Source organism: Brassica rapa, chromosome A05 (genome assembly GCF_000309985.2).
Source record: "Brassica rapa cultivar Chiifu-401-42 chromosome A05, CAAS_Brap_v3.01, whole genome shotgun sequence".
NCBI lineage: Eukaryota > Viridiplantae > Streptophyta > Magnoliopsida > Brassicales > Brassicaceae > Brassica > Brassica rapa.
Genome location: NC_024799.2, coordinates 18,235,820 through 18,263,476, shown reverse-complemented (window position 1 = coordinate 18,263,476; position 27,657 = coordinate 18,235,820). Strand labels below are relative to the sequence as shown.

At 31.8% G+C, this 27,657-nt stretch overlaps 1 protein-coding gene and 2 long non-coding RNA genes across 3 annotated transcripts; 2 read left to right on the top strand and 1 right to left on the bottom strand.

The window, feature by feature from the left end:
• On the bottom strand, positions 1 to 18,736 carry LOC117134023. Its single transcript, XR_004458129.1, has 3 exons — positions 18,726 to 18,736; positions 8,429 to 8,431; positions 1 to 2,313 (listed from the first exon to the last, which is right to left on the bottom strand). It is a non-coding gene; the product is annotated as an uncharacterized LOC117134023 (long non-coding RNA).
• Positions 3,179 to 6,032, top strand: LOC117134021. Its single transcript, XR_004458127.1, has 3 exons — positions 3,179 to 3,452; positions 3,713 to 4,715; positions 5,472 to 6,032. It is a non-coding gene; the product is annotated as an uncharacterized LOC117134021 (long non-coding RNA).
• On the top strand, positions 18,020 to 27,485 carry LOC103868968 (heat stress transcription factor A-6b). The gene is made up of 2 exons (XM_009147011.3): positions 18,020 to 19,115; positions 19,818 to 27,485. Exons 1-2 carry the CDS (start codon positions 18,759 to 18,761, stop codon positions 20,682 to 20,684), a joined length of 1,224 nt encoding a protein of 407 aa, XP_009145259.1. The 5' UTR covers positions 18,020 to 18,758; the 3' UTR covers positions 20,685 to 27,485.
• The last annotated feature ends 172 nt before the right edge of the window (positions 27,486 to 27,657 follow it).

The window sequence follows — 27,657 nt, the reverse complement described above, 5'->3', positions numbered from 1 at the left end:
TTTACAAAACCCACTTTACAATACCATAAATTTCATGCTACAATAGAAACTTTTTTTCATCTATATTAACAAATTTCATAAAATAATATAAATATTGAAACTCTTTAAACAAAACATATTTTGAATATAATATTAAATACAATACAGTGTATAACGAAATAATTTTTATATATATAAACTTACCACAAACAAACTAAATACGACTTAGTTGCAAACCAACCCCTACAATTGGAATAGCATATTAACAATCATATATGATAATCTATATTTCTAATATAAGACAAGATTGAAACGCATTCTGTGAGTCTTCATCAAGGACGACCATCGACGTCTAGGGTTTATCGCCTTATTGAGCTCTAATCAGTTCAGCCGACAATGGATATCCGGAAGGGTTATGTGAGACAAATCTTCATGATATATAGAAAGAATAATCAGTTACATAGCTTAATATAGGATTTAGTAAACATAAAATACAAATAAATATGCAAAACATGTTATGAGTATTTTAAAGTATCGATCTAAATTATATAAATGATCGTTTGAAAAATATTTTAAGCTAAAATAAAGTATGTCTTGGAATATACACATATTTTTTTTAGAAATTTTAAAATAGTTAATCTTTCAAGAAAAAGCATTATAAATATTATTGTGACATCACATGATCATAAAAACAACTAAATTTATAAAGATTACTAAAATTTCTAAAAATAAATAAAAGAAAGTATTAAAATATATATAAGAAAAATCCATCAACCCAAATTAGAAAATAAGCAGAGTTCAAAGTCATGGAAGAAAAAATAATTCATATCTATCTTCATCATTTTTATTGTTAGTTAAATATTTTTGGTTCCATAAAATATAACCTTATTTTAATAAAAAAAATTATCACATTTAACAAGAAAACATTAAAATAATATTATTCACTTACAAAGAGCTACAAAATATTCAGTTAAAACTGTAAAAATTAAGAAACTAACAGAAAAATAAAAAAATAAACTCAACTATTTACATAATAGTAAACAAAGACTTAGATTACTTATGCATCAAATGTATCTGCTTTACACCTATATATGCAATGACCTTAAACAAATTGAAATAATTGAAAAATAATTTTATAATTATAGATTTAAGGGTTAACTTTTAATATACACAATTAAATTGATACTTTCACTATTTACTCAGTTCTTAAATATCATATTCATCATAACATATACCGTAACGAATTCCAATCCATTCACACAAATAATAATCATGAAAACCACAAACCTATTCTTAAGAACTTAAAATATAGCAAACCAAAATTATAAAAAAAAACATACAATGAGAGTACCACCTACACCTCATACACCCAATATAATATGTTATACGTCATAATCTATTAATATACAAAAATATCCGAATTAAACATAATTAATCTTAAAATACATAATCCCTCCACACCTTAACATTTTCAAACACCATAAACATTATTATACAATTCTCTTGCAAAAGCTTACATAACACACACAAATAAATATACAATTACATCACCTGTAAAGCACATCCCGGGCGTAGCACGGACCTACCCTAGTTTTTCATATTTTTTTTCTTTATTTTTAATCATTAGATACTTATCAAAAACTTTTTTTCGAGTTGTTCTAAGCCGGCTCTGCATTGGGTAAATTTGTTCCTTTTTTCTTACAACAAGTTGCGATTGTTTGTTCAGTGAACTAATTGTTAATACGGCCCATTATTGAGATAATTTCATTGGACTCATATGAGTAATCCATTCTCGCATAGAATATTGTGAAGACCCATGCTTTTTTTTTTTTGCTAAAGTTGTAAATATCATTAACTGAATAATGAAAGTTTGATTACAATCGAAATTGAAATCCTAGATTGCTCAAGAGCTGATCTGATCCTAAAGGTCGCAAAAAAAGTTAAAAGAACCTATAGCATCAAGGAAAGATCTAAGAATATTGAAACAACAAACTTAGAGCTAAAGCTTAGCAACAAGTATCAACTAATTTCCTAACACAAGCGCTTCCTAAATTCTTTGCTGATCGAAACCAGCTGAGAAGAGGAGTTGGCTAAGCAGGAACGGTTTGCGGAAGACTAACCCGAAGGTCTCTCAAGCTGCGACGACGGAGAGCCTGGCCTACACTCCGGTGCTAGCTGAGGAGGGACTTCGTTGAAACCAAACCCAAAGCCACTCGGAAAGTAGCTTTCTGACTGTGCCTAGATATCTCCACTTGCAATAGAGCACATGAAACGATGGTCAAGCTTAGTTGGTATAATGCTCCCCAATCCGATCATGCGATCCAAAAGATAAGACTGTCAGAAAATAACAAACCGGAGCTTGTAGACGGATATGAAGAACAGGAGAGTTCCGAAGACCCTCAAAACAGGCTAGTCCCACCATTGGCAAGTCTCAATCGCCAGAAATCATGAGATAGAAACATCGGGCCTGTCCTCAAGGAACCCTAAGCATCCAATCACTTTAAACGCAACAGAGAGAGAACTAAACCAAATTGACAGGAGAAAGCCATGGGGATGATACTTGAAACTAGATACAGAGGCCCTCAACGGAGACCACAACTCCGTTGCTCTCTGAGGATGAATCCCTTGAGGATAGGCTCTACACCCTTTGAAACTTCTGCAACCGAATAACACGTCGGGAGGCTGGTCGGAGAAAGGAGGAGAGGTAGCTACTCTCTCAACCTCAACTCCGGTGACTAGAAGCTAAGATCTGACCTAGATCTGACGCTGACGCACAAAGGAAACAGAAGATCAAGGCCACTGATGGTCTCAAACGCTCACTACCTCGCCTGCGCTCCAGGGAAGAGAAGCACAAACCTCTACTTCCGATTAGGTCTGATGAATCAGAGATCCAGATTCGCAGGGACAAGAAGGAAGCAACGCCATAAGATATGATCGATGGGGGCTGGGACAAGAAGAAACTGGCGGGGCAGGAGACCAACGGAAAAATGGTGCCGTCGGCCTCCTTAAATTAACAGTTGAGATGCCTGAAAATTAGGGTTTGGCGGCTAGGGTGGAGAGAGACACCAGAGAGAAACTCTCTCTCTCTCTCTCTCTCTCTCTCTCTCTCTCTCTCTCTCTCTCTCTCTCTCTCTCTCTCTCTCTCTCTCTCTCTCTCTCTCTCTCTCTCTCTCTCTCTCTCTCGTTTTATCCCGAAGACCCATGCTTGAAATAACATTATTTAAAGTTGAGAGATTCGCATAGTTTTGTAACTTTTGTTCCTATCATACTGAAATAACTGAAATTTGACAGACGAATCAGGTTCACAACATCAATCAAGTCGTAGATCATCATCTTGTTTGTCAAACTTGAAGAATATGTCGACCATTTTAGAGTAGTCTAATTCATTTCACTAACATTCTCTAATTTTATCTTAAACAATACAGTTTGTTAAACAATATGCATTATGGGGGTGATTGGTTGGGCTGTAGGAAGTGACTTTAGCTTTAATTTTCATCTACAACTTTAAATATTACCAATCATGCTTTATCTTAGTTTTTAAAGCTACAACCAAAAAATAAAGCTACAAAAAAAACATACAAAAAATGGTTGTAAAAATCTTATTTTCTAAAGCCCCATATTTTTAGCTGTAGAAAATTTTAAAGCTACATCCCTTAAAGCTAAATCAAAAAATTCTACAGACTAAATTCTAAAGTAAATATTCTACAGTTACAGCCTAACCAATCACCTCCAGTATAGTTTAAAAGGCCTTAAGCATATTATGTTTCGTTATTTTTATTTTGAATAAAATGAACTAACAAATGTATGTATCTCTAAAGATGGAGAATTCTCGTCACAATAAACAGCTTGTGCTTATTTCTTAATAAAACACTAGATTTGGATCCGCACAATTCATGTTTATATATATTTTACATAATTAGAGTATATATTTAAAGTTACTTATATATTTAAATGTTTATATATAAGTATTTTAAATATAACAATTTGATAGTTTTCATGTTGTAAGTTAATTGATTATTTCAAATCATCACATATATTTGGTATTTTTTATTATATATAAGTTAAAATTATTTTTTATTCAATTATTATGATCATGATCCGTAATTCAAAGTGCTAGATTTCCTTTATCAATATTTTTTTATGTTTATTCATTTAAGATAATAACTATATATATATATATATAAGTTTAAGATAAGTTAATTTTATACATGAATTATCTAATTTACTAGTAGTAACCTGTTCTACCAACATATTAAATTTCTAGCATACATTTTTAATGTTTGTGAAAATAAAATATATTAATTTATTAGTTTAAAATAATTTTATCATATTTAGTTATATACAATTTTTTATTTTAAAATGATAGATATAACAATAAAATAGTAAAATTTGATGTAATTTTTTCATTTTATAAAAGATAACTGAGTATATATATATTAATGTATAATGTATAATATAACTAATATATATTAATGTATAATAAGATTAATTTCATTACTAATTACAAAATTAGTGAAAATATTTATATACAATTTTTGATAATTAAAATATTGTTATAATGTTTTTTTCAACACATTTGTTAAGAAAATATATATATATATATATATTTTAAATTAAAAGATATCAAATTATATTATGATTTAAGTAGTTAAAAGATTATATCTTAGCATTAAGGAAATACATTTAACACAAATTTTGAATGATGATCCAAATAAAAATATCACACATGAATCAAGGTGAGTTTGTTAACCATTCTCGGTTTTTAAGAGTCGATGTTATATTAGAAATGATATATTATTAAGGGCAATTGTCAATAATAGCACCTTTCACAAATGGCACTAGAAGGAGAAAGTCACAAAAATGACATTCATTAAATGATAAAATATCCCTAATACTCTTGGTTTAAAATTAAATAAACAAACAAAAATAAATAAAATCAAATAAAATAAAAATAAAAAATAAAAAAAAGAAATTTTTTTATAGTTTCAGATTATATGTTTTCAGATTCAAAATTGTTTTTAATTTTTTTTTGAATTTTTTTTTTCAAAATTGTTTTAATTTTTTCACATTTTCTTTTTATAATTCAAAAATACTTTTTGAGACTGTTTTTATAATTTTTATTTTTAATTTTTTAGTATTTACTTTTTATTTTATAAAATTTTAAACCCTAATTCCAAAACTCTACCCCTTAACTCTAAACTCTAAGGTTTAGATTAATTAACCCAAGGGGTATAAGTGTATATTTACCTTTTTAATGAACCTATTTTTGTGACTTTGAGCCTTGAGTGCTAGTTTGGGAACATAAACTTGGTTTGGTGCTATCCTAGTCTTTTTCTCTATTATTAATCCATATTATTAGTAATAAATGAATGATAATTGATTTCTACTGATGGTCAATTTTTTTAAAAAAATCACACATGAATTAAAGTTGTGACTTATGTTTTATATATATAAGATGATGACCCAAATAAAAATATCACACATGAATCAAGGTGAGTTTGTTAACCAATCCGGATTTTTAGGAATCAATGTTATATTAGGAATGATATATTATTAATCCTTATTATTAGTAATAAATGAATGATAACTGGTTTCTAGTGAGAATCCATTTTTTTAAAAACACACATGAATCAAAGTTGTGACTTATGCTTTAATATATAAGATTGTACCATAACAACCAACCACATATTCATAAAAGAAAATAATATTAACATATATGCTTTAAAAATAGTACATTGTAATTCTAAAAGTGTATTAAATCTTTATGCACCAATAAAAAGATCAACATTCAATGGGTCTGACGTAATCCAGCCGAATATGATCATCGTACGCGCAAAAAATATATACTCGCTATCAAGATTGGCATCTGGGATGGGGGATCTTTGGTCCCGCAGTCGAGCATTTAGGATTAATTATTTTTGTAGGATAAATATATATATTCCTAAACAAAAAAAACTGGGCTCGAAGCCTGCTATAATACAGGCTGTAAATTTATTATTCACATAATCAATATACAAACTCTAAACCGGTATTTTCCTCAATTAGTTTTTGTTATTAAGGGGGGGGGGGGGGGTTAGTGGGAGATGATTGATTTGTAAAGAGTTGAAGAATTTAAAGATTCTAGTGTTATTAGTAACATGATTCTTAAAGTTCTAAAAAGTTTGGTGTTATTGGTGTTGTGATGTTACAATTCTATATAAATCTTTTGTTATTCAAAAAGTTAAGTATTTTCAGATTTTGTAATTCTATTAAACTATGGTGTTATTGGAACAATGATTCATACGAGAGACTTGTATTATCTTGCGAGCTTTGATGATGAATAAAAAGCAAAGAACAATTCTAGGATGCTCATTTTCTTTATACACAATTGAACATACCATATTTTAAATATATTATATGGAAAATAGATAAACAATAGTAGACAAAGTTAACATAAATTACAATAAGTCATCGCCAATCAAACCAAAAGAATATATAGATTCTATAAATATGGAGAGACATATTGTCAGAATCAATGAAAATATTTACAGAATTAAAATCCTCTTGACTTTTAAAATCAGTGTGAATTATCTCCCCCCCCTAAGTTTATTTTTTTTCTTCGAGTTTGATTCGCTTCTGTATTAGGCCCTATGGGCTATGGTCCAACTTAAGCCTTGTATAGCGATTACGTTTAACATGTATAAATTGGCATTGCCGTGTGATGAATAAACCATGCAACCTTAATACAAATCTAGGTTTCTTAACATAGTATCAGAGCTTTAAAACCTATACTTGGTTTTTAGTAATCAATCTTAATCATCTCTTCCGCCTCTTTATCCTTCTTCCTTCTCAACCTAAACGTTCATCATGTCTGATGAAGATTCAACAGTTTCAAAAATAAATCACGAGTTGAAGTCACAAGGCGTACGATATCACCTTATGATTTAACATCAGGATACAACCCCGGTATAATAATCTCCCTACCAGCGTTGCGAAGATCGAACTATGATGAATGTTCTTTAAGTATTCGTCTGGCTATGAAAGCTCAAAAGTAGTTCGGCTTTGCTGATGGTTCGATTCCAAAACCAGAAAAGGATTCAGAAGACTACGAGAACTGGTGTGTAAATAATGCACTTGTAGTGTCATGGATTAAACTCATCATTGATGAGAAGATGTGTTCATATCTCTCATACAGTGACAACGCAAACAAGCTGTGGACTCAGATTCAAAAAGTATTTACAGTTAAAAACGGGCAAAGAGTTTAATGACTCAAATTGGAACTCGCAGCTGTCGACAAAAGAGAGTTCCAATTAAAACCTATTACGAAAAATTTGGACGAGTATTGCAGACTATCAACAAGGAAAAACAATATAAGAGATCAGAAGAACGTGAGGAATACAAAATTGCATCAATTTCTCATGGCACTTGATGAATATCTTTATGAATCAGTTAAATCAAACCTGCTCTCACGGGACCGTCTGCCATGTTTGATGAAGCGTACAACATGCTTCTAAATGATGAAGAATCAAAACTCATGGGTAGAATGCAAGAGAATCCATATGATGGAGTGAGTTTTGCAGTGCAATTTGTGTTGAGGTCTAGTTTGTGTGGAAAACAAGGCATTTCATGGAAAATTGTTTTAAGAAGGTTGGCTATCCTCTTTGGTGGGGAGAACGAAGCCGAAACAAGCCACAGTCTGGTCATCGTGAATTACAAGTGAGTACTGGACAAGGAATCCTGCAACTTCCGTCTAGCGATCAAATATGAAGCATACTGGCATGAATCATGTACCCTACAGCCCCTAAGGCCAAAGTAAGTTGTCTTTCAGTTACTATATTTTCTTGATGGAATAACTTGATCATGGGCATCTAAAGGCTAAACCCTCTTATTTGCGTAAAAATATGTTACACAATTGCACAATTTAAATAAACCATTTCAAGCTCTCTCTCTATTCCACAAATCTCATGTAAATACTTGTATTTTATCATAGTTTCTTTGTTTCTAAAATGAGTTTTAGCCACGAAAATAGCAGGTAATGATCCAATTAGTTATGAACTAGTGCTACAAGATAAACGTTGAAGATGTACAATAAGAAAATAAAGTTTTTTAGAAAAGAAAATAAAGTTGTTTTTTGTAAAAAAGAATCATACTTGAGACAAAACCGAATTACCTCCCGAAAAACATGTTACTGGATGTAATTGGATTTAAAAAATCAAATATAACTATGATAGATCAGCTGAGTGATGTTTGTATGTTCACCAACACCTGTGGAGCTACAAGGTTGTATGTTATTGTGTATGTAGATTATGTTCTTGCCAAATTATTTGTTGTCTTCGCAAAACTGAAGTAACCTACAACTTCCGACACATTTGGTTCACTTTAGATAACGGATCAACTAGATATAACTTGCTCACTTGTTAAAAAATACTACAATTTATTATAACTTAATAGGAATTGAGTAGAGCTGAACTAACTCAGGAGTTGCTAATCTCACTATCAGACTCGTGTAACGTACAAGGACCATATGCTTTTGAATTTTGGCTATTAGTTAATGGAAAGAGTTATATTTCGAGTTTTGCGAACATAAACATAAGATATTGAATATCTTAACAATAAAGTGCATACAAATATCTAAATTCAGGAGAAGGAACATAAATATCTTACTTTTCAAACTCCTTATAGGGTGAGTCAACATTTCAACAATTCATCAAAATCAACGAATTGTAGATCAGAGAATAAATAATGTAAGGGTCTAGACACGTGTCAACATTGTCCAGATTCACGTGTTTAGGTAATCACATTAGAGATTAAAAATTCTTTAAAATATTATTAAACTAATGAATAACGAACACGTAGCCTACCAGTTTTGGATGCTTTTGACACACTCACAAGCGTCGTGTCACTTTCTCAGAGATTTGAAGTCATCAAAAGCCATAATGCTTGCACTAAGACGACAATAATGATGTATAATCTTGTTTCCTAATTAAAAATGGTATGTGTTTATGAATTAAGCCGTTGCCACGTGTTTATACGTATCCGCTTTACCACTTTTTTAGAAAGCAAATTTTCTTGTTATATGCGATTTTTTTTGTCAACTTGTTATATGCAATTTAGTTATGATAGTTTTAGATTTTAGCTGAAGGTGTTATTAGATTTTATAATTAACCTGATCAAAGTATAAAGTAATGCTTACTAGTATTATGTAAGCTTGGAAGATATTTTCTTTTTAACCCCAAACATAGATATTTAAGGAAGACAGTAAGTGTTGCACAAAAAAAGAAAGGAAGACAGTAAGTTAATCGAACATATGTACATTTGTGCGATAGTAGTGTCGCGTAGGTGTGTTACATTTGGATGCGTACTGTGTTAATATGAATATTCACGTTTTAAGTTATTAATATATTCTGATTATTATAACTGTTGGAAGTAAGCTTGAAGTAACTTGAAGAGCAAGTAATCCTAATCTCATCTTGTTTTGATTATTTATAAAGATTAGGAAATACCTTAATAATGTTAAGTCTATTAGAAAAAGGAAATTATAACCCTATATAAGAAGTTGCAGACTTGTTGCAACCTTAAGTGATTTTGGAGGTGATTGTATTAGGGTTCTTGAGTTTTGAGTGATTTTCTCAAGAGATTAATAAGAGAGCAAGTTCTTATTAAACCTATTCTACAATCAGTTGAAACTATATTTGGTATCAGAGCTTCTAGGGAAGAACTAACGATACAACAAACATGGGAGACATTGTTGTGTCAAAGGCAAAAGAAGGAGGAGGATCCTCTAAGATAAGTTGTCCGGTCCTTACTGAAACAAACTATGCGGTGTGGACGATAAGGATCAGATTAGTGTTGAAGATAAACAAAGTTTGGGATCTGGTGGAGAATGAATCAGATGATAGTGAAAAGAATGACCTAGCTACAGCTCTAATATTTCAGGCACTACCCGAGACGCTCATATTACAATTGGGAAACTTGGAGACGGCAAAGGAGGTTTGGGATGCTATCAAAGAACGATACTTAGGAGCTGATCTAGTTCGAGAAGCAAGATTGCAAACACTAGCATCTGATCTTGAGAGATTGAAGATGAAAGACAAAGACACCATTGATGATATTGCTGGAAAATTGACCGAATTGTCATCCAAAGCAACCGCTTTAGGAGAACCTATTGAGGAACATAAGCTTATAAAGAAATTTATGTCTTGCCTCCCACGCAAGAAGTACATTCAACTCGTTGCAACAGTTGAGCAGTTTGTCGATCTCAAGACCGCAAAGTTTGAGAATATCGTTGGAAGATTTAAAGCTTATGAGGAGAGAGTGAAAGACGAAGAAGAAGAAGAAACTCAGAGCAAACTCATGTATGCAAGCAACGAAACTCAACCTCAATCTCAGCACACACACTCTACCTCGAACACCAGCAACCGTGATCAAAATAGTAACTTCAGAAGTCGTGGTCGAGGAAACCGGTCTTACAATAGAGGAAGAGGCAGAGGAAGATATAATGATAGATACCAAGATCGTTACCAAGATACCTTTGACATGTCCAAGATCATGTGTTTCCGTTGTGATAAGATGGGACACTTTGCTTCAGTATGTCCTGATCGTCTCTTAAAGTTGCAAGAGGCGACTGAAACAAAAGATAACGATACTACGGAAGCAGAGGAGCTGATGGTTCATGAGGTAGTATACCTTAACGAAAAGAGCGTTAATCCACTAATATTTGAGACAAGTAAAGACAATGATAAGGTATGGTATCTAGACAATGGGGCGAGCAATCACATGACTGGTGATAGGAGGTATTTTAAGAGCATAGACGAGACCATCACTGGCAAGGTAAGATTCGGAGACGACTCTCGTATTGACATCAAGGGTAAAGGACCAATATTGTTCTACACAAGAGATGGGAGCAAGAGGATATTGGCTGATGTCTACTATATCCCAGACTTAAAGAGCAATATAATAAGTCTTGGGCAGGCTACAGAGTGTGGATGTGATGTACGGATGAAGGATGACTATCTCACTTTGAAAGATCGCGAAGGAAAGCTCATCGCTGAAGCCAAACGGTCAAGAAACCGTCTCTATAAAGTCAATATCGAGAGAGATGATCGATGTTTAGTGGCATCGGCTAGTAATGAATCAACAACATGGCATGCACGGTTGGGTCATATAGGAAGAGAAGCAATCAGGTTAATGGCCAGCAAGGAACTCGTATACGGCCTACCGAAAATAATAAGTGATAAAGAAACATGCTCTTCTTGCATACTTGGAAAGCAAGCAAGGCATGCTTTCCCAAAATCAACTTCATACAGAGCTGATACAGTACTTAAACTCATCCATGGTGATCTGTGCGGACCCATTACGCCACCAACGTCATCACAAAAGAGATACATCTTTGTTCTGATCGATGATCATAGTCGATATATGTGGACGGTGCTCTTAAGAGATAAAGGGGAAGCGTTCGACAAGTTTAAAAAATTCCAAGCCATTGTTGAGAAAGAAAGCGAAGCTACAATAAAGACACTTAGGACAGACCGAGGTGGTGAATTCACATCCAATGAGTTTAACTCATATTGTGAAGAACACGGAATACTAAGGCATCTAACGGCACCGTACACTCCACAACAAAACGGGGTCGTAGAGAGGAGAAATCGAACGCTTCTCAACATGACAAGAAGTATCTTGAGGCATATGGAACTACCAAACTATCTTTGGGGTGAAGCGGTTCGACATGCTACATACATTATAAACAGAGCAGCAAGCCGTGTCATCAACGCCAAGACACCATACGAACTTTTCAAAGGCAAGAAACCATACATTGGTCATCTACGTATATTTGGCTGCATTGGATTCGCAAAGGTGGAATCACAACATCTAAAGAAGCTTGATAATAGGTCAAAAATGCTTGTACATCTCGGGATTGAACCAGGATCAAAAGCCTATAGACTCTTTGATCCAACAAGTAAAAGAGTAATGGTCAGTAGGGATGTAATATTTGATGAAAGCAAAGGATGGACATGGACGACAAGCAACAAAGCAGACACAAGTGGATCTTTTCACGTCAATATCGGTCAATACGGCAATCATGGCATTGATGAGAACATCACAACGCCTAGTCCAGAAGAAACCGCAGCTACACTTGAACCAAACACGATAATGGAGGATGAAGAAGACGAGGAGGATAATGGTGATGACGATGATGAAGCAGAGCCCGTGTTGAGACGCTCTCAAAGAGAAAGAAAACAGCCTGGTTACTTGGACGATTACATCTTGTTGGCTGAGCTTGAAGGAGAAAGACTGTTATTAAGTATAAACGATGAACCTTGGAGCTACCAAGAAGCAATAGAGAAGGAAGAGTGGAGAGATGCTTGCCAAGACGAGATTAAATCGATAGAGAAAAACAGAACGTGGGACTTGGTAGAACTTCCGGCTGGAGCAAAAGCAATAGGACTCAAATGGATCTTTAAAATTAAGCGCAACTCTGATGGAAGTATAAACAAGTTCAAAGCAAGGTTGGTAGCAAAGGGTTACATACAACGACACGGTATTGATTTTGATGAAGTGTTTGCTCCGGTGGCTCGCATAGAAACTGTCCGTTTTCTGTTAGCTCTGGCGGCAGCAAAAGGGTGGCAAGTGCACCACTTAGACGTAAAAACCGCTTTCTTACATGGAGACCTTAAAGAAGAAGTATATGTCTCTCAGCCAGAAGGATTCATAGTCGATGGTCAAAAGAATAAAGTGTATAAACTACGGAAGGCTCTCTATGGTCTACGACAAGCTCCAAGAGCGTGGAATGAAAAGTTAAACAAGGTACTCAGTGAACTAAGGTTCGAAAGATGCTCCAAGGAACCAGCATTGTATCGACGAGTTGATAAAGAACATCTGCTACTTGTGGCTGTTTACGTTGATGATCTTTTGGTAACCGGTTCAAGTCTAGAGATGATCAAAGAGTTCAAGAAAGGAATGGCCACAAAATTCGAGATGAGCGATTTAGGCAAGTTAACATACTATTTAGGTATTGAGGTTGATCAACACAGTGAAGGGATTACATTGAGACAGGAAAGATATGCAAAGAAAATCTTAGAGGAAGCCGGAATGCAAGCGTGCAATGCAGTTCATGTTCCATTCGATCCAAGTTTAAAACTGTCTAAGGCTCACGAGGAAACTAGTGTCGATGAGAAGGACTATAGACGAACTATTGGCTGTCTTAGATACCTTCTCCACACACGGCCTGATCTTTCCTTTGCAGTTGGTGTCATGAGTAGATATATGCAGGCTCCAAAGATCTCACATGCTGCGGCTATAAAACAGATTCTACGGTACTTGAAAGGATCACTTAGCTACGGCTTAACATTTAAACGTGCAGCAGAAGTAAGGTTAGTTGGCTATAGTGATGCAAGCCATAACGTGGACGAGGATGATGGACGCAGCACAACGGGACATGTGTTTTATCTCTTAAACTTGCCCATAACATGGAGTTCGCAGAAACAAGAAACAGTTGCTCTCTCGTCCTGTGAAGCGGAGTTTATGGCGGCAACTGAAGCAGCAAAGCAAGCTATTTGGCTCCAGGACTTGCTTGCTGAAGTCATAGGGAAGAAGAGTGAGAAAGTAGTACTACTTATTGACAATAAATCTGCGATCGCATTGACAAAAAATCCAGTTTTCCATGGTAGAAGCAAGCATATACATCGACGATACCACTTCATTCGTGAATGTGTTGACAACAATCAGATTGAAGTACAACACGTACCAGGGAATGAACAAAGAGCAGACATCTTGACTAAAGGACTTGGAAGAATTCGATACAAAGAAATGAGGAGCATGATTGGAGTTGAAGACTTGGAGACTTCAAGCTTAAGAGGGAGAATGTTGGAAGTAAGCTTGAAGTAACTTGAAGAGCAAGTAATCCTAATCTCATCTTGTTTTGATTATTTATAAAGATTAGGAAATACCTTAATAATGTTAAGTCTATTAGAAAAAGGAAATTATAACCCTATATAAGAAGTTGCAGACTTGTTGCAACCTTAAGTGATTTTGGAGGTGATTGTATTAGGGTTCTTGAGTTTTGAGTGATTTTCTCAAGAGATTAATAAGAGAGCAAGTTCTTATTAAACCTATTCTACAATCAGTTGAAACTATAATAACCAAAAGGTAAAAGTGGTGATTAACCGGTCTAGTCTTGTCTGAGTCTCTATGGTTTTTCCAGGTTGTAATGGTTTAAGTTGTCGGCTGAATCCCGAAAACAGGACACGATAGCACAACTAAAAACACTTGTGAGATCTTTTTCACTAATAGAACTTTGGTTTTGATTGAAAACTCTCTTATAAATCCTTTTTTATTAATGAATTTTACTAATGGATCCTACTTTATATTCTATCTTGCATCTTACAAAATGAACTGTTTATTTATTTATTTATGAAGTTTTTGGTTCTATACATTTTTTCGGACGAGACCTAATATCATTTTTAGAAAGTAGATCAAACCTAAATTTTTAGATTCCCGATCATTCAGAATTGTTATTCGATTACTCTCAGATTGAAATACAAGCCTCAGATGCTAAATTTTGTTTGAAGAAAACAGTCTTATAGAAAGAAATGAACGAACGAATACGTGTTGCACTGAAAGAGATTATATATTTCACGATATAATCAGATTACATTGTTGATAAATAAAATCAGATTACACAAGAACATAAATTGAGATCATATACATGAACATATCCAAAGCCAACGAATTAAACTAATATTCAGAGTCCAAAACCAGCGGATAAAGATAGTAATATCAATGAAATAAAAGTCCAAAAGAATATACATGACAATTTTAAAAGTTAAAACCAAAAGAAAATAAGAACTAGCAATAAAGCAAAGACGAGGATGAAAGCTCCCAGTGCAAGATTCCCTGATGAACCAATACTAAGTGAACCTTTTGCTCAAAAAGAAAAGAAAAGTTTACTAATTGGTATCTCAAGTCTCAACTCATCCGAATAATTTTTAAAATTATGGGTATTATCACTGTTACTATTACTCGTCAAGATTTCAAAATCTTCTTCTAATAGTGGTTCCAATCTGGAAGAGTATATCAAAGTTCAGCTTTGAAATCTATAATTAACTAGTTTTCATTTTTATTTCTTTATTTTTCTTTATTTCCCCTATTAATGAGTTTAACATTTCAGAAACAAGAAAATAATCAAAAATATTTCAGGCTCACGAATACGCAAAAATTGAAGTGTACAGAAAAATAATTATAGTGATTAATTAGTATACTGAATTGGTTTTATTGTATCACAGGTTTAGCTCCTTTCGCAAAGAATGATTACGTTATAACATATTACTAGATTTTGACCCGCGCAGGCGCGCGGGTGTATATTTTGAAAAATAAGTTTTTTTTCATGTAATTATTAGGGTTTTACAAAATGAATCCAAGGAACAGAACTGATACCGATCCGAAAATATAGTACCAAACCCGAACATAAATTGATTAAATATTCGAATTATTCAAAATTTTGTTATTTAGAGAACCAAATCTGATCCGAACCGAAGTATTCGGATACCAAATTTATCTAAAAATAGATTTATATACTTATATATATTAATTATTTTTAGATTTAACGTATATAAAACATTAAGAATGATAATTTTAAATTGGTTTAAATACTTGAAAATATATATATATAGATAGTCAAAAGTAAATATCTGCAATAGTTAAAGTATACTCAAATCACCAAAAATACTTAAAATAATTATTGATTCCGTATCCAAAATTTTAAATCAAGCCAATTGATATGTTAAGCTTAGGTATTCTGACATATGTTATTCAAATTTATAGGTAATATATTATTTTATTTATAGATTTTAAGAAATTTAAAATATATAATGATTTAAAACTTTAAAAATAATTTAAATGGGTTATCCAAACGCGAACCAAACCCGCAAAGATCCGAATCAAACTCAAACCAAAATTTAGAAACATCCTAACAGGACTTAAATCTTTGACCCCGAAAACCCGAAACACAAACCGATCAGAACCAAATCCGTATGGGTACCCGAAATCCCATCCCTATTCGTTATTATATATCATATACTGTCATCATATAATTAATTATATTTTATACGTACCATCATATAAGTAATCATATAATTAATAGTATTTTATACGTACCATCATATAAATAATTACATATATTATATTTTAAAAACTTAATATGAAATATAAAAACCATAATTTGAGTTGGTATTTCAAATTGGGCTTTGTATTGTATTTTTATTATATATATTGACAACATTTTTTTATAATGGTTATTGAAAAATAGTTTAGTAAAAATCCATTTTTGAATATATGTATTATTTTTTTAATCAATTTTTGATATAAATCAACTTTAAATTATTATTTTGATTTGAAATATGTGTATAAATTTTAAATTTTGTTTTATGGTTAGTTTAGAAAAGAAAAAGTTTTAGGTAATTAGATTGACCCGTTTTCGTATATTTTAAATCTGGCCGAGATAAATAGTTTCTTATAATATGATGGACTTTTAATTTTTCTTAATAACATAAGCCCATTACTTTTTTTTCTTAATACTACTATCCTTGTTTCCAAACAAAATTAATTTTTTTTAAAAGACTACAATTCATGTTTCCAAACACTCCAAAACTTTTTAATAGTCCTATTCAAGTCTCCAAACACTCCAATTTTGTACTTGAGTTTTAATAAGATAGACTAGATTTTGACCCGCGCAGGCGCGCGGGTGTATATTTTAAAAAATATGTTAATATTTATTTTTCATGTAATTATTAGGATTTGAAAAAATGAATCTGAGGAACATAACCGATACCGATCCAAAAATATAGTACCAAACCCGAACATAAATTGATTAAATATTCTAATTATTCAAAATTTTGTTATTTAGAGAACCGAATCTGATCCGAACCGAAGTATTTAGGTATCCGAATTTATCTAAAAATAGATTTATATACTTATATATATTAATTATTTTGGATTTAACGTATATAAAACATCAAAAATGATACTTTTAAATTGGTTTAAATACTTGAAAATATATATAGATAGTCAAAAGTAAATATCTGAAATAGTTAAAGTATACTCAAATCACCAAAAATACTTAAAATAATTATTGATTCCGTATCCAAAATTTTAAATCAAGCCAATTGATATGTTAAGCTTAAGTATTATGACATATGTTATTCAAATTTATACGTAATATATTATTTTATTTATACATTTTGAGAAATTTAAAATATATAATGATTTAAGACTTTAAAAATAATCTAAATTAGTTATCCAAACTCAAACCAAACCCGCAAAGATCCAAATCGAACTCAAACCAAAATTTAGAAACATTCTAATAAGGCTGAAATCTTTGACCCTGAAAACCCAAAATACAAACCGATCAGAACCAAACCCGTATGGGTACCCAAAAGCCCATCCCTAGTCATTATTATATATCGTATTTTATCATCATATAATTAATCGTATTTTATATGTACCATCATATAAGTAATCATATAATTAATAGTATTTTATACATACCATCATATAAATAATTACATATATTATATTTTTAAAACTTAATATGAAATATAAAAACCATAATTTGAGTTGGTATTTTAAATTGGGCTTTGTATTATATTTTTCTTATATATATTGACAATATTTTTTTATAATGGTTATTGAAAAATAGTTTAGTAAAAATCCATTTTTGAATATATGTATATTTTTGAATCAATTTTTGATATAAATCAAATTTGAATTATTATTTTGATTTGAAATATGTATATAAAGTTTAAATTTTGTTTTATGGTTAGTTTAGAAAAAAAAAATTTAAGCAATTAGATTGACCCATTTTGGTATATTTTAAAAGTGGCCTAGATAACTTTCAATTTTTTTAAAAAACATAAGCCCATTACTTTTTTTCTTAATACTACTATCCTTGTTTTCAAACAAAATTTTTTTTTTTAAAAAAGACTGCAATCCATGTTTCCAAATACTCCAAATTTTTTAATAGTCCTATTCAAGTCTCCAAACACTCCAATTTTGTACTTGAGTTTTAATAAGATAGATGATATTATTATTCGATTACTTTCAGATTGAAATACAAGTCTTAATTTGAAGTCGAAGATATAGAAAAAAGGTTAGCATAAGGTTTTCGGTTTTGAATAAATATAACGTTCCCATTCAATAATTTTTTGAAAAGGATATGTTTGTGTAAAATAAGAAGGATCTTGACGGGTGTAAATACATGCACTAAATACTCATCTTGCACCAATCACAAGGCAACACGAATACATATTTATAAGAGGCTAAGGCTATTAATCAAGATCTTGCATATTTTGTATAGAAAAATGAAGAGTGACTCATCACATTAGGGAGTATAGAAAATATCTCAGGATTTGCTTTTAGCTCCAGCATGTCAAACTATCTAGATGCCAACACAAAGCGCAAATTAACAAAAGAAAATATTTAAATAATATATTTTTAAAAAATAAAAAATAAAGAAGGAATCCATCACCAAAAGTTCATTAAAAAATTGAATATAATACAAACCCTTTTGCTTCCTTGTGTCTCCCTCTTTCTTTCTCTCATCTCTCCTATCTTCTCCATATATACTTCTTCTTCAGACCCCAAACCTCCAACACACACAAAAACACAATCTCTCTGTGCAATTTTCTCCAAAGTTTCAACTTTTCAATTTCAGTTTTCTCTTAAAGCATTTCACATTTTCCTTTATTACAAATTCACATTTAGTGAAATAAAACCACATCAAGACATTTAAACTTTTTAAACCACATATGGATCCTTCATACAGATTCATAAAAGAGGAGTTTCCTACTGGATTCATTGTTTCCCCATCACCACCATCTTCTTCAACTTATTCTTACCTCTATTCAACCTCCATGGTCCCAAATGATCCAACAACATCAAGCTCTCCACAGCCAATAGAAGGTCTCCACGAATCAGGCCCACCTCCATTTCTGACAAAGACATATGACTTGGTCGAAGATTCAAGAACCAACCATGTTGTGTCTTGGAGCCAAGCCAAAAACAGCTTCATTGTCTGGGATCCACAAGCTTTTTCCACCACTCTCCTCCCCAGATTCTTCAAGCACAATAACTTCTCTAGCTTTGTTCGCCAGCTCAACACATATGTAAGTTCTAATCTCTCTATCTATGTGTCTGTGTCTGTGTCTGTGTGTGTATGATTCTGTGTATGGCACGAATCTGAATAGATCTAACAACTCACAATCAAATCGTGACAGCAACTTTTGTGCGAAAAGCTTGATTAATGTAAAATTTTCCCTCATTCACTGTGGTGCAGTCAAAATTTGAACCAAATTCTTGAGACTTAGCTTTTGATTGTTGTTTTTTTCGGCGTCTCTTTTGATATCATCAGAGTTAATTAGTGTTAATTATTATATACATGATTGTTTGAAGGATTCGTGAGTGTGTGTGTATATATAAATGCAAGTGGGCATCACTGTTCTCCGAAAAATCTCGAGACATAATATTATACAGCCCACTTGTGTACTATTGTCTCTTTTTGTTTCTAGAGATCTCTTGAAATCTTGAAACGGAGCTTATTCAAATTTTGAACCTTTGTTTGTTACAAATCTCCAAAGAAAATTTTCTACAACATAATATGCAACCAAGTTGTTTATCTCACTATATATATTTATACACAAATATTGAAGTGAAATGTGACGATTCTATCTCATCTCTAGTTGCATAAAATACATATGATAAGAGAATGAAATTATTAGAGTTCATGAATTGTTTTGGCTTGGTGAAATAATTATTTTTTTATTAAGACGAGTTTGGGGTTGAATCTAATCATAAAATATTATAAATAGGGTTTCAGAAAAGTGAATCCGGATCGGTGGGAGTTTGCAAATGAAGGGTTTCTTAGAGGGCAAAAGCATCTCCTCAAGACAATAAGGAGAAGAAAGACAAGTAGCAATAATCAAATACAACCACCTCAATCATCCTCACAAGAACATTCTCTAGACAACTGTTGCATAGAAGTTGGTAGGTATGGTCTAGATGGAGAGATGGACAGCCTAAAACGAGACAAACAAGTGCTAGTGATGGAGCTAGTGAAACTGAGACAGCAACAACAAAGCACCAAAGTGTATCTCAAATTGATTGAAGAGAAGCTCAAGAAAACTGAATCAAAACAACAGCAAATGATGAGCTTCCTCGCCCGCGCAATGCAGAATCCTGATTTCCTTCAACAACTCATGGAGCAGAAAGAGAAAAGAAAGGAGATGGAAGAAGCAATCAGCAAGAAGAGACAAAGACCGATCGATCAAGGGACAAGAAATGTGGTTACTGTGGAAGATTATGATGATGATGATGATGATGGTGGTGCTAGAGGTGGTTATGGAAGGTATGGAAATGATGCTGGATCCTCCTCAGCGTACATGAAACAAGAAATGTATGGAGACTTGTCTGGATTCGAGATGTCCGAGTTGGACAGTCTTGCTATGCATATTCAAGGACTTGGAGATCAGTTTACTAGAGAAGAAGTCTTGGATGTTCAGAAAAGAGATGAAGAAGAAGAACAAGAAGGGTACCCAAAGGTGAACAATGAGATTTATGGTGAGGGTTTTTGGGAAGATATGTTAAATGAAGGTCAAAATTTTGATTTTGAAGGAGTTGAAGAAAATGTTGATGTGCTCATTGAACAACTTGGTTATTTGGGTTCTAGTTCAAACTAATTGAGATCAACTTGAAAAGAGTACTTAATCATTTGAATCATCTGGTATCCTTCTGAAAGCGCTTTATTCAATTAGGTGAGTCATAGACTAACTTGTTGATGGGGTTAAATCACTGTTCTTGTTTCTTTTGATGTTTTTTTTGGAAATAAAGTTTTATAAAACATTTTAACATATGCTTCGCAACTTGGAATTATAATCTGAACTTTAAATTTAATTCAAAAGATTCATTATCTTCTTAGGAATATAATGATCATATATGTGTCTATGTAGATGGTCCTAAAAATATCTTGTGTTTGATATTTTTATATTTCATAGGAAAATAATGAAATTCGTTGTAAATCTACGCAAAGTACTAAACTACATGTATTTGTTTTCTAATTTGCTATGCGTATACTCAAATAATTTCAAGAAAGAATCAATTATCCAACTGTATATAGAATAACCAACATAGATAAAACCGTACTGGTGACCTAAATTACGGTGGACTAGTGGATGACATCTCGATATTGAAGGAGTTTCCACAATAATTCATAACTCGCAGCTCTAATAGTTTAGAACACTCGACTTGTTAAAAAATTGTAATTCAACCCTGAAACACGGTTCTGCTTTTCATTTTAACACTTAACTATATGGCTTTACTTTCCCCTTTTCACATATATTCTTAGTATTTCTTATAGAAGTAACTAATTTTTTGTATCGTACTGCGTAAATGGAAAAGTATTGACTGGCCTTTTTGATCCCGTTATGATAATCATTCTCTAGAATATTTAACCAAAATGGACAACCATCGGATCCAATTTGCTTTATGGATGTAATTATCAAAACTTTAGCAATCGAGATAAGGGTATCATTTAAATGTTTAAAATCCTTAAATACACATTCATTTCAAAAACGATCAGCAAAATATCAGCAATGCGTAATCTATGGTGTCGAAAATTATCGTCCAATAATAATCATGGAAAGAAACTGCAACCAAAGAACTCATCTCCATGGATAATCTAATGAGATTATATGGTGGACATAATAACAAATTGCGGGATAAGACTCCGACGACACAACAGACTGGCAGATAAACTTGCTAGCATATAATATGCACCTTATATTAAATTGAATACACTCTGCAGTAACATGATTAAGTTGTGTAACCTATATGTGCAACGATTATGTACCAAAATAGAATACATGTTAAATATTATATATGTGTGGCTGAAAAGAACAAAATCTAGTTATCAACACCTAGATCATGAATCTAAGTTTATAAATACTATAAAAATAACAAACACAAAATGGTAGATTGGGGGATGAATCATGATACATGATTAATTAAGGAATGGACAGAAAAGGGAAAAGCAAACGACAATGGTAATAAGTGGGAGTCACGCAAATTGTGTTCCAGTCGCTGTCTGTTGAATTTAAGATTGCGTAAGCACGTGCTATCAATGACTCACTGAGTCATCGCCCCATCTCTCGTTTCTTCATGCTACTTGTAGAGGCTATTTTTTTAAATTTTTTGCCCATATCAGATTCACACACTTCTTTTGGATTACTTAAATTTTACTGTCTGCTGATCTCTTTATTGGTCTCAGGTGAAACGTATAGATAGTTTAACTTACAGATTAAAATTGTTATATTTAATTTGCAAAAAAAAAAATTGTCATACAAAATGAGAATCCCCTGTGGCCCTGTATACTAAGAGTTTGTTTTAATTAAAAACAACATTGTTTATGTATCGCTTAATTAAGATGTCAATTTTGCATACGTGGCAGCATAAGAATCAATTAAAAATTAGTAAGTCCAAAATTCAATTGAAAGGAAAACTTATACTAATCTAAATATAAATGTATATGATATGATAAACTTAATACTCAGTGATCTCATTAAATTAATACTCGGCAATCTCATTAAATAAGACTTTTTTTAAATGGATCAAGGTTGATTTATATGTGATATAACAGAATAACTTTTAAAAATATATATATAAGATATACTCTTATTCCGTATTACTTGGACAACAATTTAAATCAAAGTCTGTTATATATTATGGCCTAAGTTTTGCATGTTTTTTCCTATAAATCGAAAAGTAATGATTTTATTAAGTGTTGTTTTTTTATTAATAGAAAATAGACGTTTTGATAAAAAAAAAAATAGCAAAGAGATGCAGCTATTCAAAATTGTTTTGTTAATAAAAGAAAAAAATTAATATTGTTCGGTTCTCAGGCATTCCTCGTATACAAAAATTTATATAAGGAGTAGTACAAAATTCAATGAAGGAATAGTCATTTTCAAGCTCAACTGACCGAAACCTAGTTTTAAAATAAAAAATATATGAATAATTTTTTTTTTGTAGAAAGTCTTTGATTTATTTGTTTATTTGTCATAATACGCAGACTTTGTTGTTCGCCCCCTCGACGCATTCCCTTCTCTCCCCGGCATCATCCCACACAGAAAGAAAGAGCGCGGAGAGCTGTATGGAGCCGAGGAGCAAGGCAGCAGATAAGATAGAAGAAGGGGCCAGGCGTTTAGGATAAGTCCTGAAAGGAAAAGGAAGACTGGAATGCCTCCAGGCTTCTGCTTAGAGAAAGAAAGTCTTATTCCAAATTAATTAATACCTAAAGGACATTTCAATATCTTTTTTGATTCCAGAACATAACAAGTTCCTAAATTCTATTTCTCTACGAATCAAATTGTATTAAGAATCAAAAAATCGAATAAAAAATAATGGCTTCAGATATCAATCTGATATTAAGTTGTTTTATTGTAACACAATTCTTTAGAACTTAAATTATGAAATTTATATTGAATATTAAGAAAAAGATTTGGCACCTACCTAACTATTTTTCGTAGTCTAGGAAAACATTAATAATGACCACTCATAGTAATTAATGATATATATCATGTTAACCTAACTTACATCCTATACAAAGTATCGGTTGCAAACAAATAATATTATCATCTTTCTATGTTTGAGCCTTAAGTATAATAATTGTCGGGCTGCAAAATTTTTTGTTCTCTTAATGGGCCCATAACCAAACTATACTTCAAATTATAAACTTAATCCGATTTGTAATTGTCTTTTTAATATTTTAATTGTCCATCTTATGTTGTAAAAAAGAAAGTTAAAAATCTGATATTCTGAAAATTAGTGTAACTTCAAAATCGAAAATATATAAATTTTATTTACTGATAATTTAGTAAAAGAAAATATCCAAATGTATCGGTCCAACATACATATGCTTATATAAAAAACCAAAAAATGTATACATATAAAAACAATTCCATCATATATAAATCTTAAATTTGCCAATACAATATTTTTAATTAGAAAACAACTACTTATTTCGGATTGAGATCGCTTAAATATTCTTTTTAATTTCAATTGAGCTGAAGGAGGATCAATCGTAAACTACCAGTATTATTACCATTAGAAGAAAATAAAAATCCTAAATTTTGAACCAAATTTTCGTGATACATAATTTTAGAATCAAGATCTTTTGGTAAGTTTAAATTAATTTTTTTTATACCAGGCTGTTTAAATAAATAAGAAACGTTTCCGCCAAGTTAATGCTTCCACCGAATTTTTAAACTTGGTACAAAATTTTGAAGAAATTCTATATGGTAATTTTAATTTAAGATAATAGTATACTTTGTCACCAAGTCTATAATTTTGACCATTGAAAACAACTTGCCAAATATGTTTGTGGTAGTTTTGAACATTTACATAAATATTGGTTCAACGTATCACACTAAAATACGGTTTCTAGATAATTAATGCTAATTATTTAAATTTTCCAACCAATCCGAAAACCTACCTATGCCTAGTATATATATACGGTTAAGTTTTTCTTTAGAAATACCATCAATTTTTTTCACAATCTTAATTTATGATTATAGAAGTATCAATGATATCACAGTTTAATTGTTTGATTTGGGCTTCTATACTTTTCTATGTGTATCAAATATTTATAGCTAGTTAATTATTATACATTAAGAAAAAAACATAAATACCAAATATATTTTGACCAGAAGAACACATGTATTCAGAAATCATCAGATTTAACAAGACGCAGATCTGTTTATAAGTAATCCTTATTCCCTTGTGCGAGAAATGGTCTCGTCTGATGAGGTTATGCTCGTAATGCTGCCAACAGCACTGTTATTTTCGAAGTGGGTTTAGAAAATGAAGGCTCCAGTGAGACCTATGAGTCCAATTTTTGGATATCAAGGCCCATCAACCTTACTTATTTCGCTAGCAATTGGTTTTTCTCACTTCTTAATCTGTTGCATTTCTGATCTGAATTCATATCAACCAACTAATCCAGAAGGCTGACCTTAATATCAAAGGGTCATCCTCAGATAAGGCCATTGTTTTGAAGTCCTCAAACTTCATCCATCCCTTTCTTTTTTTCTTTGCTATATACTATTCCCTCTGTTTCATAATAAACTAGGGGGTGTTCGCGCTTCACGCAGAATATTGTTTTTATTATTGCTAAAAACATGATTTTTTAGATAATGTAATTATGTTGTCGTTTTTATTTGTTAAAACTATTATTTGGTGTTTTTAGTGTGTTATGTACTAATAGATGATAGGTTAATATATTTTGTGTTTATTTTTTTCGAATAATGTGTTGTTGTGTGTATAGTACTTGTTAATAGTGAAATGAACATCTAACATAAAAGAATATTGAATTTCAATAACTTTGTTGATTCTAAAATTAAAGGTTTCAGCGTCAAAATTGCATTATATTTTTCATATTTTTGAAAATTATAACTTTTAAGATGTTTTTTTGCCCTCTCCCTATATTTTGACCTTGAGCCATCACCGTCTATGTATTTCGTTACATTTCTGGTGTGCAGTGGTTCTCACCATCACCGGAAAAAGACTTACATATTTCTCTTGTTCTTCCTTGTCTTCTTCACCTGTGAGATTATATGGTATTTGTTGTAGATCGGGTTTATGAGTTTTCAGTTATTCGGTTGATTCTCACGGCATTGTAGGTTGTTCCAGTCAATATTGACTGCTCCTCTTCTTCCTTAGATTTTAGCTGATGTTAGAAACTACATCTTCTTGGTTGGGTCAGAGTTTAGTCTTTTTTGATGTTGTATTCCTCAACGTTGGCTTACCGTCAATAGTCTCTGCTCGTCTTGGTTTTGAAGATATAGTTTTTGGTGTTCTGACATATATGCTCTCTTTCATAGTTCGAGGACGGATTCATAGTTTGCTGATTTCGTTTCGTCTCCCTTTCCCTCTCTATTCTCGCATCTCTTTGAAACTTTCATCGCATCTCTGGTTGCTCTCCCTTTCACCATGTTTTCCACTCGCGGTTTGGATAATGTTTTCGTTCGTGCATGTTATATGAGCTTGGAAGGTTATCTCTGGTCTCAAGTTTAGTCTCTGATTTTTTGGTGGTTGTCTTCCATTCTCCCTCCCTCAAGTTGTTTCTTTTCTTTCCATGTTTTTTTTGGTATAGGTGTGCGGAGTTAGTCTCTTGGAGCTTTGGTCCCTTCTATCCAGAGATTTGTGGTTTTTCACTTGCATGACCGTGTTGTATATTCTTGTTTTAGTTTGTGAGGTGTTTCTTACCTTTTAGCTACTGATTGTGTTTCCGGTGCTTTAGGCATATATGTTCCCGCTTCTTTGTGGCTTTGGCCTTTCGATTATTATTCTCCTTTTGACCCGCTTTCTTGGTTATTTGCGTTGGTGCTCTAGTTTCTTATTCTTAGTTTGATTATCTTATGATATTTATAGTGAAATAAATATATAATTTGTAAATGAAATAATAAAAATTAGTAAAAATAATAAAATGGTGAAAGTTTATGCTATTTTTATTATAAATAAATTAAATATTAAAAATATATATATTTATATTATTTTATATATTTCTTGAATATTAGGGACTAATAAGTGTGAAAAGGATTAGATAGTACATAATTAGAAATTGATGGAACAAATTGCAATAATCCAAAAAGAAAAAAGATTTAAAATACAAAAACAAACATGAGGACACATGTCAACAAACTCCCCCCCCCCCTACACATGTCATAAGAAGGGGAAAAGCCAACTTTATATATATAGACTAGAGTCGGCCCGCCCTTCGGGCGGAATATATTTTACTTGTAATCTAGATTATTATTTTTGTTATGATTTTTTGTGTCTAGGTTTGCATACACTGTATTTTATTCTATTCCAGTTTGATTCTTTGGTTCTAGAGGTTTAAAATCTGTTTAGATATTTAGAAAGTACAGTTCGGTTTCGGTTAGGTTTGGTGATTTCGGTTTGGTTCGGATAACAAAGTTGGAGACCGGCTTATATCAAAAATAATTTTGGATCCCATTCTATTCCAGGTCGGTTTTGGTTTTTCGATTAATTTGGGTTAAAAGGTTAAAAAAAGAAGAGTTTTTCGCATTAATATCAGATTTTAGATTTTCTGATAAAAATTCGAATAATTCAAATAATTTTTAAGTATTTTAGATAAAAAAATATATTATAGTGATTGTCCAAACAACTGAATGCTATTGTCCTCCAAACCAATTTATGAGAAGCCATGACAAATGAAAAGTTAGACAAAAACCAAACTAAATGACAAACTCGAAAGCAAACTACCTCAAAGGAAAAAACTTTATATTTAATCAAGCAAATCAGGCCATCTTTATGAATAAGAATAAAAAAATGAAAAGAGATGAATCTCAAATTCATGATGAATTTCTTGTCTCTATCTCTTGTCTTCGGCATCCCAAGTTTACCTTGTCAATAGTCAAACTTTGATATTGAGTTTATGTATTTTGTCTAATACTCTTTTAATTTGAAAATTTGATTATAAATTATATGATAATCATTATTTATTGATTACTATTTTTTACTTTTTATTTTCCCTTTCAATTAAAATTGTTTGATGTAAAAATATTTGATCTCATTCTCAGTTGCAATTAGCTATATTTCAAATTCACCGGTTGATGTGGTTATAGTGGACTATGT

Coding starts and splice junctions, on each gene's coding strand:
- LOC103868968 (XM_009147011.3), top strand. CDS start 18,759: ATGGATCCTTCATACAGATTCATAAAAGAGGAGTTTCCTACTGGATTC. Junction 19,116..19,817: donor TTCGCCAGCTCAACACATAT/GTAAGTTCTAAT, acceptor TATTATAAATAG/GGTTTCAGAAAAGTGAATCC.